Consider the following 12,788-nt stretch of genomic DNA (forward strand, 5'->3'; position numbering starts at 1 on the left):
ATTCTACGAGAGCTGTCCATGGTTCTGATTCTACGAGAGCTGTCCATGGTTCTGAATCTACGAGAGCTGTCCGTGGTTCTGAATCTACGAGAGCTGTCCATGGTTCTGAATCTACGAGAGCTGTCCGTGGTTCTGAATCTATGAGAGCTGTCCATGGTTCTGATTCTACGAGAGCTGTCCATGGTTCTGAATCTACGAGAGCTGTCCGTGGTTCTGAATCTATGAGAGCTGTCCATGGTTCTGAATCTACGAGAGCTGTCCGTGTTTCTGAATCTACGAGAGCTGTCCGTGGTTCTGAATCCACGAGAGCTGTCCATGGTTCTGAATCTACGAGAGCTGTCCGTGGTTCTGAATCCACGAGAGCTGTCCATGGTTCTGAATCTACGAGAGCTGTCCGTGGTTCTGAATCCACGAGAGCTGTCCGTGGTTCTGAATATACGAGAGCTGTCCATGGTTCTGAATCCACGAGAGCTGTCCATGGTTCTGAATCTACGAGAGCTGTCCGTGGTTCTGAATCTACGAGAGCTGTCCGTGGTTCTGAATCCACGAGAGCTGTCCGTGGTTCTGAATCTACGAGAGCTGTCCGTGGTTCTGAATCCACGAGAGCTGTCCGTGGTTCTGAATATACGAGAGCTGTCCATGGTTCTGAATCCACGAGAGCTGTCCATGGTTCTGAATCTACGAGAGCTGTCCATGGTTCTGAATCCACGAGAGCTGTCCATGGTTCTGAATCTACGAGAGCTGTCCATGGTTCTGAATCTACAACTGCTATCATCCATGGTTATTCTGATGCATCCAAGGTTCGGATGTCATTTGTGATTTCGTACCGCGTTGCTCCAGACGTGTTAACGTTTCGGTCCAAAGATAAACAGCGTGAGCTAATGCTAATGACAGCCGATGGTTACAATGGGTTAGGGTTAGTATTCTCCATGCCCGGTAACGCGGACATTAATCTGCCAAAAACAAAACAGAGCTCATAGTGGCATACAGGCACAGTACCTTTAGTCGCCACTTGGTGGCACACACAGAGTTACAGGTATACTCACATGGTGCCAGAGGTCGTAAGGTTAAAGGTCATCAGAGGTCACTCACATGGTGCCATAGGTGGTGGGGACGATAGGGATGTCTTCAGCCTCCAGAGGGATGGACCAGGGGATCTGGAACTGTGGAGCCAGTTCTCTCATGATGATGTTCCTGTTATTAATATATATAGTTACTGTACTGTTATTGATATGAAATATATAGTTTATATAGAGTTACTATAGTCTATAGAGGGATGGACCATTATATATAAATATATAGTTTATATAGAGTTGTGCAACCTGGCCTTGCTACAGTCATGACCTGAAGTCAGCTTGTGGTACCTGGCCTTACTGCAGTCATGACCTGAAGTCAGCTTGTGGTACCTGGCCTTACTACAGTCATGACCTGAAGTCAGCTTGTGGTACCTGGCCTTACTACAGTCATGACCTGAAGTCAGCTTGTGGTACCTGGCCTTACTGCAGTCATGACCTGAAGTCAGCTTGTGGTACCTGGCCTTACTACAGTCATGACCTGAAGTCAGCTTGTGGTACCTGGCCTTACTACAGTCATGAACTGAAGTCAGCTTGTGGTACCTGGCCTTACTGCAGTCATGACCTGAAGTCAGCTTGTGGTACCTGGCCTTACTGCAGTCATGACCTGAAGTCAGCTTGTGGTACCTAGCCTTACTGCAGTCATGACCTGAAGTCAGCTTGTGGTACCTGGCCTTACTACAGTCATGACCTGAAGTCAGCTTGTGGTACCTGGCCTTACTGCAGTCCTGACCTGAAGTCAGCTTGTGGTACCTGGCCTTACTGCAGTCATGACCTGCTGTCAGCTTGTGGTACCTGGCCTTACTGCAGTCATGACTTGAAGTCAGCTTGTGGTACCTGGCCTTACTGCAGTCATGACCTGAAGTCAGCTGGTGGTACCTGGCCTTACTACAGTCATGACCTGAAGTCAGCTTGTGGTACCTGGCCTTACTGCAGTCATGACCTGAAGTCAGCTTGTGGTACCTGGCCTTACTGCAGTTATGACCTGAAGTCAGCTTGTGGTACCTGGCCTTACTGCAGTCATGACCTGCTGTCAGCTTGTGGTACCTGGCCTTACTACAGTCATGACCTGAAGTCAGCTTGTGGTACCTGGCCTTACTGCAGTCATGACCTGAAGTCAGTGTGTGTTGTAGGTGGCCTTACTGCAGTCATGCAAGTGTTAAAGCCAACATTGTGTTGGCTAATGTGTGGCTATTGTTGTCAGGTTTCAACTGTAGACCAATAGCCAATAGTCATCGTAGTACTGACCCTAGTATTAGTATTAGTATTAGTAGTAGTAGTAGTAGTAGTAGTAGTAGTATTAGTATTAGTATTAGTAGTACTAGTATTAGTATTAGTAGTAGTAGTAGTAGTAGTATTGTATTAGTAGTAGTAGTAGTAGTAGTAGTAGTAGTATTAGTAGTAGTAGTAGTAGTAGTATTAGTATTATTATTAGTAGTAGTAGTAGTAGTATTAGTATTAGTATTAGTAGTAGTAGTATTAGTAGTAGTAGTATTAGTAGTAGTAGTATTAGTAGTATTAGTAGTAGTAGTAGTAGTAGTAGTAGTAGTAGTAGTAGTAGTAGTAGTAGTATTAGTATTAGTATTAGTATTAGTAGTAGTAGTAGTAGTAGTAGTAGTATTAGTATTAGTAGTTGTATTATTAGTAGTAGTATTAGTAGTAGTATTATTAGTAGTAGTAGTATTAGTAGTATTAGTATTAGTAGTATTAGTAGTAGTAGTATTAGTAGTATTAGTATTAGTAGTAGTATTAGTAGTAGTATTTAGGTAGTATTACCCTAGTATTTTGGCGCAGTCATCGTAGTACTGACCCCAGTATTAGTAGTAGTAGTAGTAGTATTAGTAGTAGTATTTAGTTAGTATTACCCTAGTATTTTGGCGCAGTCATCGTAGTACTGACCCCAGTATTAGTAGTAGTAGTAGTAGTATTAGTAGTAGTATTTAGGTAGTATTACCCTAGTATTTTGGCGCAGTCATCGTAGTACTTCATGGAGTTCTTGACGAAGCTGAAACCGTTGACGTCGCAGACGTACGACTGGCCGTTGGCGCGCAGCAGGTCGAAGCCACACACCGTCTGCTGTAAGAGTACATTAATATTACATTAATATTACATTAATATTACAATATTACACACCGTCTGCTGTAAGAGTACATTAATATTACATTAATATTGCATTAATATACACACCGTCTGCTGTAAGAGTACATTAATATTACATTAACATTACATTAATATTACATTAATATTACACACCGTCTGCTGTAAGAGTACATTAATATTACATTAATATTACATTAATATTACATTATTACACACCGTCTGCTGTAAGAGTACATTAATATTACATTAATATTACATTAATATTACACACCGTCTGCTGTAAGAGTACATTAATATTACATTAATATTACATTAATATTACACACCGTCTGCTGTAAGAGTACATTACTATTACATTAATATTACATTAATATTACACACCGTCTGCTGTAAGAGTACATTATTATTACATTATTATTACATTAATATTACACACCGTCTGCTGTAAGAGTACATTCATATTACAATAATATTACATTAATATTACATTAATATTACACACCGTCTGCTGTAAGAGTACATTCATATTACAATAATATTACATTAATATTACATTAATATTACACACCGTCTGCTGTAAGAGTACATTAATATTACATTAATATTACAATAATATTACAATAATATTACATTAATATTACACACCGTCTGCTGTAAGAGTACATTAACACAATCAGCGCCGGGATTCCTTCAAAATAGAAGCTCGGGGTGCCGGAAAGACATGGTCACTTTTACTCTGTAAAGCCCCTCCCTTTCGTTCCGGAAAGTAATGGAGACATATTTTTGCTTGCTTACACACGTGTGTACACGTGTACACACGTCCTAGCACCCCGTTTAGAAAACACGTCCTAGCACCCCGTTTAGAAGACACGTCCTATAGCACCCCGTTTAGAAGACACGTCCTAGCACCCCGTTTAGAAGAGACGTCCTATAGCACCCCGTTTAGAAGACACGTCCTAGCACCTCGTTTAGAAGACACGTCCTAGCACCCCATTTAGAAGACACGTCCTATAGCACCCCGTTTAGAAGACACGTCCTATAGCACCCCGTTGAGAAGACACGTCCTAGCACCCCGTTTAGAATACACGTCCTATAGCACCCCGCTTAGAAGACACGTCCTAGCACCCCGTTTAGAAGACACGTCCTATAGCACCCCATTTAGAAGACACGTCCTATAGCACCCCGTTGAGAAGACACGTCCTAGCACCCCGTTGAGAAGACACGTCCTAGCACCCCGTTTAGAAGACACGTCCTATAGCACCCCGTTTAGAAGACACGTCCTAGCACCCCGTTGAGAAGACACGTCCTAGCACCCCGTTTAGAAGACACGTCCTATAGCACCCCGTTTAGAAGACACGTCCTATAGCACCCCGTTGAGAAGACACGTCCTAGCACCCCGTTGAGAAGACACGTCCTAGCACCCCGTTTAGAAGACACGTCCTAGCACCCCGTTGAGAAGACACGTCCTAGCACCCCGTTGAGAAGACACGTCCTAGCACCCCGTTTAGAAGACACGTCCTAGCACCCCGTTTAGAAGACACGTCCTAGCACCCCGTTGAGAAGACACGTCCTAGCACCCCGTTGAGAAGACACGTCCTAGCACCCCGTTTAGAAGACACGTCCTATAGCACCCCGTTTAGAAGACACGTCCTATAGCACCCCGTTTAGAAGACACGTCCTATAGCACCCCGTTGAGAAGACACGTCCTAGCACCCCGTTTAGAAGACACGTCCTAGCACCCCGTTGAGAAGACACGTCCTAGCACCCCGTTGAGAAGACACGTCCTATAGCACCCTGTTTAGAAGACACGTCCTATAGCACCCCGTTTAGAAGACACGTCCTATAGCACCCCGTTTAGAAGACACGTCCTATAGCACCCCGTTTAGAAGACACGTCCTATAGCACCCCGTTTAGAAGACACGTCCTATAGCACCCTGTTTAGAAGACACGTCCTATAGCACCCCGTTGAGAAGACACGTCCTAGCACCCAGTTTAGAAGACACGTCCTATAGCACCCCGTTGAGAAGACACGTCCTAGCACCCAGTTTAGAAGACACGTCCTATAGCACCCCGTTTAGAAGACACGTCCTAGCACCCCGTTTAGAAGACACGTCCTAGCACCCCGTTTAGAAGACACGTCCTATAGCACCCCGTTTAGAAGACACGTCCTAGCACCCCGTTTAGAAGACACGTCCTATAGCACCCCGTTTAGAAGACACGTCCTATAGCACCCCGTTTAGAAGACACGTCCTATAGCACCCCGTTTAGAAGACACGTCCTAGCACCCCGTTTAGAAGACACGTCCTATAGCACCCCGTTTAGAAGACACGTCCTAGCACCCCGTTGAGAAGACACGTCCTAGCACCCCGTTGAGAAGACACGTCCTATAGCACCCTGTTGAGAAGACACGTCCTATAGCACCCCGTTTAGAAGACACGTCCTAGCACCCCGTTGAGAAGACACGTCCTATAGCACCCTGTTGAGAAGACACGTCCTATAGCACCCTGTTGAGAAGACACGTCCTATAGCACCCTGTTGAGAAGACACGTCCTATAGCACCCTGTTGAGAAGACACGTCCTATAGCACCCCGTTTAGAAGACACGTCCTAGCACCCCGTTTAGAAGACACGTCCTAGCACCCCGTTTAGAAGACACGTCCTATAGCACCCCGTTTAGAAGAAACGTCCTATAGCACCCCGTTTAGAAGAAACGTCCTATAGCACCCTGTTGAGAAGACACGTCCTAGCACCCTGTTTAGAAGACACGTCCTATAGCACCCTGTTGAGAAGACACGTCCTATAGCACCCCGTTAAACATTACATTAATTTAACATTTAACCTCTAAAGATGAACGATATCCTATCTAGATACTGTCATTAATCTATTCTAGATACTAAAGATAAGTGAAAACATTTAGAAACTTCCCGTTGCAGTCAGAACTGCAGCATCACTCCCAATCTTCTGCCGTAGTCTGAAAACCCACCTTTTCAGACTCCATCATGGCCCATAGCACTTACCCTACCCCCTTAGATAGCACTTCTGTAGACTTAGATAGCATTTGATACAGACTTATAGCATGTTATGTAGACAGCACTATAATTGCATTGTATGTAGTCATAGCACGTCATAGTACATATGTATAGCATAGTATAGTATATATGTATAGTTTATATGTATAGTTTCATTATATACGCTTACGCATGTTTCATGATAAATACGATAAATACCTTTTATATATGTGATGTATTCCCATGCTTTTTTGTTCTTGCTTAATGTAAGTCGCTCTGGATTAAGAGCGTCTGCTAAATGCCCAAATTGTAATTGTAAATTGTAGAAAGGACAGCTTTAATCTCAATAATCTCATAAAAGTGAGGAAAAATAGCCGCCAGCGGACAAAGAATGTCCTTTTCACAATTAGTCTCACGGACAGAAACAACGTTTCAATCAAACACTCGCCCGCCCGCCCGCCCGCCCGCCACGCACGCCCGCCCGCCCGCCTGCCTGCAATATAGTTTTGTGTTTCTTTTTTTTTGCAACTTATTGTTTTTATTGTCATTGCCGGGGTAAACAATACATTTTATACAAAGCACAGCATATCATCATTAGGTTCACATTGTCTCCTTAAAGAGACAGTGTTTAAGTTGTGTGTTTCTAACCTTGAACGCCAGACAGACCTTCCAGGCGATGAGCTTCTCTCTGGCGTTGAGAATGACAGGATAACGAACCTGTAGGGGGCAGTGTTACACTGTATCTGTGGCGTTGAGAATGACAGTGTCCTACAGTCTGGAGCAACGGAAGCTCTGATATAAACGCTTCCGTCATACAGTCTGGAGCAACGGAAGCTCTGATCACGAGTAAAATATAAATGCTTCCGTCATACAGTCTGGAGCAATGGAAGCTCTGATCACGAGTTGCTCCAGACTACTACTACTAATAGTAGTAGTAGTAGTAGTAGTAGTAGTAGTAGTAGTAGTAGTAGTAGTATTAGTAGTGGTAGTAGTAGTAGTAGTAGTAGTAGTAGTAGTACTAACCTCCTTGCCTTCGCTGTCTCTCTCCACCTTACCGTCCAGCGCTGGAGACTTCCTTGCCTCTGCATGGGCGTAGTCTGGTCCCACGGTGTATACCTGATGTACAAATACACATATATACATACATATATACACATATATACATACATATATACACAATACATATATACATACATATATACTTGTACATACATATATACATACAATAAATACATACATATATACATACATATATACACATATATACATACAATCAGGGCCGCTTTTTGTGTAGTGCGCCCCAACCAGCCGTGAGGCCTATGGGGAGAGCAGGTCTATAGGGAGAGCAGGTCTATAGGGAGAGCAGGTCTATAGGGAGAGCAGGTCTATAGGGAGAGCAGGTCTATGGGGAGAGCAGGTCTATGGGAAGAGCAGGTCTATGGGGAGAGCAGGTCTATAGGGAGAGCAGGTCTATGGGAAGAGCAGGTCTATGGGGAGAGCAGGTCTATAGGGAGAGCAGGTCTATGGGGAGAGCAGGTCTATAGGGAGAGCAGGTCTATAGGGAGAGCAGGTCTATGGGGAGAGCAGGTCTATGGGGAGAGCAGGTCTATAGGGAGAGCAGGTCTATGGGGAGAGCAGGTCTATGGGGAGAGCAGGTCTATGGGGAGAGCAGGTCTATAGGGAGAGCAGGTCTATGGGGAGAGCAGGTCTATGGGGAGAGCAGGTCTATGGGGAGAGCAGGTCTATAGGGAGAGCAGGTCTATAGGGAGAGCAGGTCTATGGGGAGAGCAGGTCTATGGGGAGAGCAGGTCTATGGGGAGAGCAGGTATATGGGGAGAGCAGGTCTATGGGAAGAGCAGGTCTATGGGAAGAGCAGGTATATGGGGAGAGCAGGTCTATGGGAAGAGCAGGTCTATAGGGAGAGCAGGTCAGATATTTGTCAATTCTCTCTTCTCTCTGAAGTGGGAATGGCTTCTCTCTCTCTCTCTCTCTCTCTCTCTCTCTATCTCCACACGCCTGTCATAATGTTTAGCACAGTGGTCAGCGGCAGCTGCACACACTGCTGTCGTAGTAGTAGTAGTAGTACTAGTACTAGTAGTACTAGTAGTACTAGTAGTAGTAGTAGTAGTAGTAGTAGTAGTAGTAGTAGTACTAGTACTAGTACTAGTAGTAGTAGTAGTAGTACTAGTACTAGTAGAAGTAGTAGTACTAGTAGTAGTAGTAGTACTAGTAGTACTAGTAGTAGTAGTAGTAGTAGTAGTACTAGTACTAGTAGTAGTAGTACTACTAGTAGTAGTAGTACTAGTAGTAGTAGTACTAGTAGTACTAGTAGTAGTAGTAGTAGTAGTAGTAGTAGTACTAGTACTAGTAGAAGTAGTAGTAGTAGTAGTACTAGTACTAGTACTAGTACTAGTAGTAGTAGTAGTACTAGTAGTAGTACTAGTAGTAGTAGTAGTAGTAGTAGTAGTAGTAGTAGTAGTAGTAGTACTAGTAGTAGTAGTAGTAGTAGTAGTAGTAGTACTAGTACTAGTAGTACTAGTAGTAGTAGTACTAGTAGTACTAGTAGTACTAGTAGTAGTAGTAGTAGTAGTAGTACTAGTACTAGTACTAGTAGTAGTAGTACTACTAGTAGTAGTAGTACTAGTAGTAGTAGTACTAGTAGTACTAGTAGTAGTAGTAGTAGTAGTAGTAGTAGTACTAGTACTAGTAGAAGTAGTAGTAGTAGTAGTACTAGTACTAGTACTAGTACTAGTAGTAGTAGTAGTACTAGTAGTAGTACTAGTAGTAGTAGTAGTAGTAGTAGTAGTAGTAGTAGTAGTAGTAGTACTAGTAGTAGTAGTAGTAGTAGTAGTAGTAGTACTAGTACTAGTAGTACTAGTAGTAGTAGTACTAGTAGTACTAGTAGTAGTAGTAGTAGTAGTAGTACTAGTAGTAGTAGTAGTAGTACTAGTAGTAGTAGTACTAGTAGTACTAGTAGTAGTAGTAGTAGCACTAGTAGTAGTAGTAGTAGTAGTAGTAGTAGTAGTACTAGTAGTACTAGTAGTAGTAGTACTAGTAGTAGTAGTACTAGTAGTACTAGTAGTAGTAGTAGTATTAGTAGTAGTACTAGTACTAGTAGTAGTAGTAGTAGTAGTACTAGTAGTAGTACTAGTAGTAGTAGTACTAGTAGTAGTAGTAGTAGTAGTAGTACTAGTACTAGTAGTACTAGTAGTAGTAATAGTAATAGTACTAGTACTACTACTACTACTACTACTACTACTACTACTACTAGTACTAGTACTAGTAGTAGTACTAGTACTACTACTACTACTACTACTAGTACTAGTAGTACTAGTTACCTTGACGTCGGTGCCGTCGGTGGGCATGAACTCTTCGTAAATGTACGATCCCGTTTTCCTCACGTTGCTCTCAGGAGAGTAAACGCTGCTGCGACTTCCGATCTACCAAAACACACACAAAGAAGAAGAAGCAATAGAACACATGAAGAGTTTATCTACAATAGAACACATGAAGAAGAGTTTATCTACAATACAAAACACGAAGAGTTTATCTACAATAGAACACATGAAGAGTTTATCTACAATAGAACACATGAAGAGTTTATCTACAATAGAACACACGAAGAGTTTATCTACAATAGAACACATGAAGAGTTTATCTACAATAGAACACATGAAGAGTTTATCTACAATAGAACACATGAAGAGTTTATCTACAATAGAACACATGAAGAGTTTATCTACAATAGAACACATGAAGAGTTTATCTACAATAGAACACATGAAGAGTTTATCTACAATAGAACACATGAAGAAGAGTTGATCTACAATAGTGTAAAGAGACTTCTCTTGGCCAGTTCACACTGTGTAAAAGAGACTTCTCTAGGCCAGTTCACACTGTGTAAAAGAGACTTCTCTAGGCCAGTTCACACTGTGTAAAAGAGACTTCTCTAGGCCAGTTCACACTGTGTAAAAGAGACTTCTCTAGGCCAGTTCACACTGTGTAAAAGAGACTTCTCTAGGCCAGTTCACACTGTGTAAAAGAGACTTCTCTAGGCCAGTTCACACTGTGTAAAAGAGACTTCTCTAGGCCAGTTCACACTGTGTAAAAGAGACTTCTCTAGGCCAGTTCACACTGTGTAAAAGAGACTTCTCTAGGCCAGTTCACACTGTGTAAAAGAGACTTCTCTTGGCCAGTTCACACTGTGTAAAAGAGACTTCTCTAGGCCAGTTCACACTGTGTAAAAGAGACTTCTCTTGGCCAGTTCACACTGTGTAAAAGAGACTTCTCTAGGCCAGTTCACACTGTGTAAAAGAGACTTATCTAGGCCAGTTCACACTGTGTAAAAGAGACTTCAGCCTCAATGTGGTTTTTACTGGTTAAATAAACGTTAATAATAATAATAATAATAATCCTGGACATGAGGCTACAAACAGAGCAATGCACTTGCAGGTAGCACTTGCCCTAGCCTCGATGACTTCACAGGTCAAAGGTTAAACTAGCCTCGATGACCTCACAGGTCAAAGGTTAAACTAGCCTCGATGACCTCACAGGTCAAAGGTTAAACTAGCATCGATGACATCACAGGTCAAAGGTTAAACTAGCCTCGATGACCTCACAGGTCAAAGGTTAAACTAGCCTCGATGACCTCACAGGTCAAAGGTTAAACTAGCCTCGATGACCTCACAGGCGTATGTAGTTTACCTTTCTGAACAGTCGCTGGCTTCCTCCTCCAGCAGACGTAGGATAGTAGATGTAAACGTTGTGATCTTCTGCACTCACTGGTTTCTCTACGAAGGGTTTGTGAAACATCTGTCCATTCACCTCCACATGGTCCTCTCCTTCTACCAGGTTACACTCTGAAATATACAGAAATACAGTCTGAAATATATAGAAATACACTGAAATATACGGAAATACAGTCTGAAATATATATAAATACACTGAAATATACGGAAATACAGTCTGAAATATATAGAAACACACTCTGAAATACATGGTCCTCTCCTTCTACCAGGTTACACTGTGAAATATATAGAAATACACTCTGAAATATATGGAAATACAGTCTGAAATATATAGAAATACACTGAAATATACGGAAATACAGTCTGAAATATATAGAAATACACTCTGAAATACATGGTCCTCTCCTTCTACCAGGTTACACTCTGAAATATATAGAAATACACTCTGAAATATATGGAAATATACTCTGAAATATACGGAAATATATGGAAATATACTCTGAAATATATATAAATACACTGAAATATATGGAAATACACAATGAAATATATATAAATACACTGAAATATATATAAATACACTCTGAAATATATATAAATACACTCTGAAATATATGGAAATACACTCTGAAATATACAGAAATACACTGAAATATATGGAAATACACTGAAATATTTAGAAATACACTGAAATGTACAGAAATACACTCTGAAATATATATAAATACACTATGAAATGTACAGAAATACACTCTGAAATATACAGAAATACACTGAAATATATAGAAATACACTCTGAAATAGAAATATACACATTTATATATGTATTGATATATACATTTTCCATCCATCTTCAACCGCTTATCCGTAGTCGGGTCCCGGGGGCAACAGCTCCACCAGAAAGCTCCAGACTTCCCTCTCCAGAGCAACGGTAGTGACTTCCTCCTGGGGGATCCCGAGGTGGTCTGGTAGGTCTACACTCACCCTGTGGTCTGGTAGATCTACACTCACCCTGTGGTCTGGTAGGTCTACACTCACCCTGTGGTCTGGTAGGTCTACACTCACCCTGTGGTCTGGTAGGTCTACACTCACCCTGTGGTCTGGTAGGTCTACACTCACCCTGTGGTCTGGTAGGTCTACACTCACCCTGTGGTCTGGTAGGTCTACACTCACCCTGTGGTCTGGTAGGTCTACACTCACCCTGTGGTCTGGTAGGTCTACACTCACCCTGTGGTCTGGTAGGTCTACACTCACCCTGGGGCTTTGCTGCGTCTCTGTTCAACACGGCGTAGCGAGGAAGCTGGATGCCCTCTGACCTCAGGATGCTGTACACCTGCCTCCTGTAAACACAGACACACCATGATGCAGTACACCTGCCTCCTGTAAACACAGACACAACATGATGCAGTACACCTGCCTCCTGTAAACACAGACACAACATGATGCAGAACACCTGCCTCCTGTAAACACAGACACAACATGATGCAGTACACCTGCCTCCTGTAAACACAGACACAACATGATGCAGTACACCTGCCTCCTGTAAACACAGACACAACATGATGCAGTACACCTGCCTCCTGTAAACACAGACACAACATGATGCAGTACACCTGCCTCCTGTAAACACAGACACAACATGATGCAGTACACCTGCCTCCTGGAAACACAGACACAACATGATGCAGTACACCTGCCTCCTGTAAACACAGACACAACATGATGCAGTACACCTGCCTCCTGTAAACACAGACACAACATGATGCAGTACACCTGCCTCCTGTAAACACAGACACACCATGATGCAGTACACCTGCCTCCTGTAAACACAGACACAACATGATGCAGTACACCTGCCTC

At 42.6% G+C, this 12,788-nt stretch overlaps 1 protein-coding gene across 1 annotated transcript in view; it reads right to left on the reverse strand.

Annotated features, from left to right (window-relative positions):
• LOC306940272 (inositol hexakisphosphate and diphosphoinositol-pentakisphosphate kinase 2-like) overlaps positions 1-12,788 on the reverse strand; it is a gene marked incomplete at its 3' end in the record, with an annotated part of 86,720 nt that overhangs the window by 58,419 nt on the left and 15,513 nt on the right. The window contains exons 4-10 of the mRNA XM_079525294.1: positions 12,183-12,268; positions 10,885-11,039; positions 9,519-9,620; positions 7,204-7,296; positions 6,829-6,897; positions 3,028-3,149; positions 1,093-1,194 (exon numbers count right to left, since the gene is read on the reverse strand). Coding sequence (XP_079381420.1) covers positions 1,093-1,194; positions 3,028-3,149; positions 6,829-6,897; positions 7,204-7,296; positions 9,519-9,620; positions 10,885-11,039; positions 12,183-12,268 — 729 coding nt within the window. The remainder of the gene's footprint in view (positions 1-1,092; positions 1,195-3,027; positions 3,150-6,828; positions 6,898-7,203; positions 7,297-9,518; positions 9,621-10,884; positions 11,040-12,182; positions 12,269-12,788) is intronic.

Source organism: Electrona antarctica (assembly GCF_951216825.1).
Source record: "Electrona antarctica genome assembly, chromosome: 16".
NCBI classification, from domain to species: Eukaryota; Metazoa; Chordata; class Actinopteri; order Myctophiformes; family Myctophidae; genus Electrona; species Electrona antarctica.